The sequence below is a fragment of the Myotis davidii genome, unplaced genomic scaffold, assembly GCF_000327345.1.
Source record: "Myotis davidii unplaced genomic scaffold, ASM32734v1 scaffold72, whole genome shotgun sequence".
Classification (NCBI taxonomy): domain Eukaryota; kingdom Metazoa; phylum Chordata; class Mammalia; order Chiroptera; family Vespertilionidae; genus Myotis; species Myotis davidii.
The window spans coordinates 2,400,426-2,405,437 of NW_006284618.1; the positions used below are offsets into that span (position 1 = coordinate 2,400,426).

The 5,012-nt window shown below is 64.3% G+C and overlaps 1 protein-coding gene across 1 annotated transcript in view; it reads right to left on the bottom strand.

The window, feature by feature from the left end:
* Window positions 1-5,012, bottom strand: part of KNDC1 (kinase non-catalytic C-lobe domain (KIND) containing 1) — a 32,869-nt gene that overhangs the window by 13,824 nt on the left and 14,033 nt on the right. Inside the window, exons 8-15 of the mRNA XM_015572518.1 lie at window positions 4,925-4,996; window positions 4,759-4,820; window positions 4,214-4,372; window positions 2,753-2,830; window positions 2,159-2,252; window positions 1,467-1,629; window positions 755-1,395; window positions 343-487 (exon numbers count right to left, since the gene is read on the bottom strand). Of these exons, the coding sequence (XP_015428004.1) occupies window positions 343-487; window positions 755-1,395; window positions 1,467-1,629; window positions 2,159-2,252; window positions 2,753-2,830; window positions 4,214-4,372; window positions 4,759-4,820; window positions 4,925-4,996 (1,414 nt within the window). The remainder of the gene's footprint in view (window positions 1-342; window positions 488-754; window positions 1,396-1,466; window positions 1,630-2,158; window positions 2,253-2,752; window positions 2,831-4,213; window positions 4,373-4,758; window positions 4,821-4,924; window positions 4,997-5,012) is intronic.

Genomic DNA, 5,012 nt, shown 5'->3' on the forward strand with positions numbered 1-5,012 from the left:
CACCCCTGCAGCACCGCAGGCTCCCTCTGCACCGCCTCCCACGGAAACTTGCTGGCAGGGCTCCCGGTTATTTGGTCCCTGGTTATTTGGTCCCTGAGCCGGGAAATATGCCTCCTGGCTCCCTGTGACCCCATGGGCCCCCCTCCCTCCCTAAGGGACCAGGTGCTAGAACCGGAAGCTGGGAAGCAGGTGGGCTTTGGGCCATGAGAGCAACCCTTGTGGGGAGGGTGTGGAGCTGAATGCTGGGGTGAGGAGGGGCAGGAGGAGGAAGCGGCCAGTGGACACAGGGTCTGCCTCAGGGACCTGGGTGGGGGAGCCTGGGGCCCGAGGAGGGGCACTCACTTCCGGGAGGGTGACGTCCTCTCGTTCACCACTTTGAAAAGGTTCTGCAGCAGCTTCTCCCCCCAGTAGAGGTCACAGAACTTCTCTGATATGGCCCCGCAGAAAGTGGCGTAGGTGAGATCTTTCAAGGCGTAAATATATTCCCCTGGTTTTACACATCGATAGAGGCAAGTTAAAATGTGGGGGAGCAAGTGTGGGGGTCCCCTCACATTCTGCGCAAATGAGGCTGGTCTCGGGCTGGGCTCTGAGACCCTCTTGGCTGCCAGAGGACCCGTGGGGGCTGGCTCTGCTCACTGGCTCTTCGTGTAGAGGGGTGGGGCCCCTCTTTGTGGTGACAGAGGCCCCCCTTATGCCGACCCTCCACCCGTACACTGCGTCCCCTGCCACTCTCGGCCCTGGTGGCCCCCAGTACCCATGATCAGCGCCTCCAGCCCGTTGTCCAGGTAGCCGTCGAAGGCGAACTCCTCCTGGATGAGGCGCGTGGCCTCCTGCAGGGACGGGCAGGCCGTGCTCTTGGGGACGGGTGAGGCGTCCACACTGGATGGACACAGCTTGCGGTCTGCTGGCCGGGGTTGCTCGGGGTGACTGTCTGGGGCACCCCTGGGGCTGTCTGGACTCGCCTTGGCCAGGGAGGGGCTGAATGGTGGGCCCTGGGGCTCCTGGCCGGGGCCCTTGGTGGCCTTGCTCCTGGGTGGCTTGGCCGGGTGATGCAGGCCCTGGCGAGCTGTGGTGGGCTCTGGGGTGCGGGGCCCCAGGCCTCTGGAAGTGGCTCCAGGTGGGACCCGCTCCTCCAGCCCTCCCTCCTGGGGCATCGCTGAGGAGGTGGGAGCTGGGGGGCAGGGGCACCCCTGGGCTGACCCTCTCAGCACCAACTCTCTTGGGGGTCCTGGGGCTGTGCCACACGAGCTGGGTCCAGGTGCCATCTGGTCAGGTGTCTCCAAGCTGGTGGCCACTGCGTGGGCCTCAGGAGCCTTTTTCTCATCAGTGTCCCCGTCCAGCCTGCCTTTCCTCTCCTCTGGCCTCTCTGCCGGCCCCGACCTGGCAAGTACCTCCCTGTGAGCAGGAGAGAGCACTCAGGAGGGGCTCCTGGGCCCAGCCGGCTCCTGGCCACACCTGCCACTCACCTGGCCGCACCTGCGTCGGGTGCGAGGACGATGGGCTTGAAGTGTGTGGCTGGGGAGGCGAATGCTTCGGGCAGCTCCAAGGCCTCCTCGCAGCAGGAGGGTGGATCGGGCGCAGGCCCCTGCACAGCCACGAGTCTGGTGTCACCGCTGACCTGCACGAAGCCTGGACAAACTTGGGGTGAGTGTGGGTGGGGGGGTGGCTCCTCCAGCTCTGAGGGGGTGCTGTGACCCCTCCCACCATCCCCAAGTGCACTGGGACCTCCCGCACAAGGGGAAGGGAGACTTCACGGAGGCTGGGCCCAGGGCGGCTGGAGCTGGGAGGGAGGCTGGGGACGCTACTCAGGGAGCGCTGGGGCCATGAACACCCCGAGGACCCGGCCACAGGCAGAATCGGGTAGGTGCCGTGGAAACAGGACACCGTGGGCTCTGTGGAGGGGACGGAGCAGGACAACAACTAGGGGGTCGGCGATGTGAACACAGGTGGGGGTGGGAGAGGAGGCGGGTGGAGCTGCTGCTCTGGTGGCTGGTAAGATGGGAGAGAATTTAGAGCCGAGGGCTGAGCAAGGGGCGTTTAGAAGAGACTGAGGCCAGGGGAAGGGCAGCTGGGGGTCCCGGGGATGTCCAGGGCAGTGTCACTCTCTGGTGGACAGCAGGGGCCCCGGGGCAGGATGGGCTGGTCCCGGGGGACTCACCTGAGCTGGACCCGGGAGCTGGCGCTGCGCTGGGGGTCAGTTCAACCACCGAGAACACATTTTGGAGACTGATGGTCTCTTCCTCCTGGTAAACCTGGGGCAGAAGGACACGGGCCCCCGGTGAGGCGACAGCAGAGGCCCAGGGCTCACTCTCAACCCCTCGCTCCAGCCTCAGCTGCCTCGCAGAGCCTCCAGGGCACTTGCATCCGATTCCACGAGGGTTGGTTGGTTTCTAGGGCTCAGGAAGGCTGTGCACCGTCCCAGACCCTGGTGGGTGGCGGGTGCCTGGCTGCTGACCCAGGGACCCTGAGGTGGCCTGCTCCGGTCAGCTGCCTGGGGAGCCGACAGGGACGTGTGTAAATGATGCAGCTACCTGAGGGCCAGTGTGCGCTGGGTGAGCCCCATCCCCTGCCCTGGGTCAGTGGGTCAGGGCGTGGGGCTGCTGTTCAAGGCAGTGAGAAAGGCTGAGAATGTGTCAGTTACCCCCTCCCCTACATTCTGTACAACAAACAGTGGGAACAGGGACCCCGTCTCCCCGGCGCCCCAGGGCAGGTTCTGGGGCTCGCACCTGAGCCTTGGAAGTCGCCCCCTTACCTTACAGGTGGATGCCCTCAGGTGCGCTAAAATCTTTCTGCTGTCCATGCCTCGCTGAAGGAGGTAACTGCCACATATCTGAAAGCAAGGACACAGGCCACACGTCCGACACGCGGAGATGCGGGCGGCTTGGCCACCAGCCCGTCTCCCGCCAGGCTGGACAGGAGCCGGTCAGCGAGGGCACGGTGGAGGGGCTCGGGGCTCCCCTGCAGGAAGACCCCAGGGATGGCCCGGTGCGGGCAGCCTGTGATCAATGTCAGCGTCCGCACACCTAGAGCCTGTCCTCCTGGGTGTCCTCCGTAGGAATAAAAACTGGACGGCCCAGCCAATGTGGCTCAGTGGTTGAGCGTCGACCTATGAACCAGGAGGTCATGGTTTGATTCCCCGTCAGGGCACATGCCTGGGTTGCAGGCTCGATCCCCAGAAGGGGGTGTGCAGAAGGCAGCCTATCGATAATTCTCACCATTGACATTTCTATTTCTCTCTCCCTCTCCCTTCCTCTCTGAAATAAACACAACAAAATAACTGGATGGAAATGGCCACGGCCTCTCTCCACCCTGCCTTGCTGACAGCCACTTGCATGGAGGAGCAGGCTGCCCGGTGCCCAGTGCTGAGACGGGGGCACGGGGACACATGCCCTTTCCAGCCATCCCTCTAAGAACCACAGGAAAGGGTGATGCTACAGAGCCGGCGGGGCAGAACCAGTCAGCTCACACCCACAAAACAACCCCACGATTGGAACCTGAGACAGACAAAAACTGCAATGACAGCGAAGGTAATCTCACCCCGGCAACCCTGAGCCCGCCATGACCTTGACAACAGGCAGTGCCCCTGTGGCATAAACGCAGCCAGGCCTCTGAGCCCCGTGGGGATCTCAGCAGGTGTCTGTCACTTGATCTGTGCCTTCGCAGGAAGAAACACTTGCCTCTCTCAGCCAAGCTGCTCACTCCACAAGCAAACACTCTGATATCGGGGACAGCTCGCCCCTTCTGAACATCGGTGTGGGCCTCACTTGACAGCAGTCGGGGGCAGGCAGACAGGGCCCTGCTCCCAGGCTGCAGCTGCAAAGCTGTCTCCTCCCAGTCTGCACGCAGCTTCTCCTTCAAGGTCCTGTGGCTCCCCTCACCCCCCAATCAGGGAAACAATAGCGGGGCTCCCCTGCCCTTGTCACGTGGAGCCCCACGGCCCCAAACCCCAGGAAGAGGAGGTGGGAGGACTCCAATGAGCGGGGTGCTCTGCTCCTCTCTGGCCGGGCTTAAGGGCAGAGGTCTGGGCTGGCCCCAGGACAACCCCTGCCCACTCTCTGACCAGGTGGTCTGGGGGCAATGCTGGGGGGATGGGCCCTCCACAAAGGACACCTGTGCCCTCCCTGCCCAACGCCGACTTTTCCTGGACATAAGTCTCTTCCTTGTGGGCACCACCCAGGCCCTGGAGGCCAGCTGTGCCCAACTGCCAGGTTACCTTGATGGCCTCGGCCACAGACGGCCGCTCCTGGGCACTGCGCCTGGCCATTTCCAGGAGGAGGGTCTTGAGCCTGCGTGGCAGGGCCAGCTTGTGGTCTTGGGGGACGCTGAACTTGGCCGCCATCCACAGCACTGCGGCCACACAGTACACGGAGGCCTGGGGACGAGAGAAGCCAGCCGTGCTCAGCAGACCAGTCTCCGTCCCCACAGAGGCGTCCCTGTCTGGACCCCCCGGCACCTCGAAGCCCGGAGCCCCCAGCCCCCAGGTGCGTGTTTAACCCGTGCCCACAGGCCCTGAGCTGTCCATGCAGAGTCCTATCTTGGGGTGACACCACCAGAGCCCGTGAGACACCTGCTGGGGAGGCTGCCCAGGTCAGGCAAAGCCGGGGGGATGGACGCACGTGCTGCACTGGGGCTGCCAGGACCCCCCTGACCCAGTGCCTGTCCCTTCCTTCCCCCTCAGGCTCTCAGGACAGAGGGGGTGGCATCACAGGGTGGGGAGGGGTGGGCAGGAGGCCACGGGAAGGGGATGGGGCCAGGCACCTTCTCAGTCACCAGCTGCTGCTCTGCCACCTCGGGGGCCAGGAAGAACGAGTTGGAGGTGCCTAAGAGAGAAACCCCAAACCCGCTGAGCTCTCCTTCCCGCCACGGAGGTTGGTGGTCGACGTGGGAACACAGCCGAGGGTGAGCCATGCCCGCCCGTACCCACCGTTGGCAGGGGGCGGCCTGAACAGCACGGCCCCATCCTCGGCCACCAGCACGGAGTCCGGACACAGGTAGGCTGCAGCGGAAGGCGG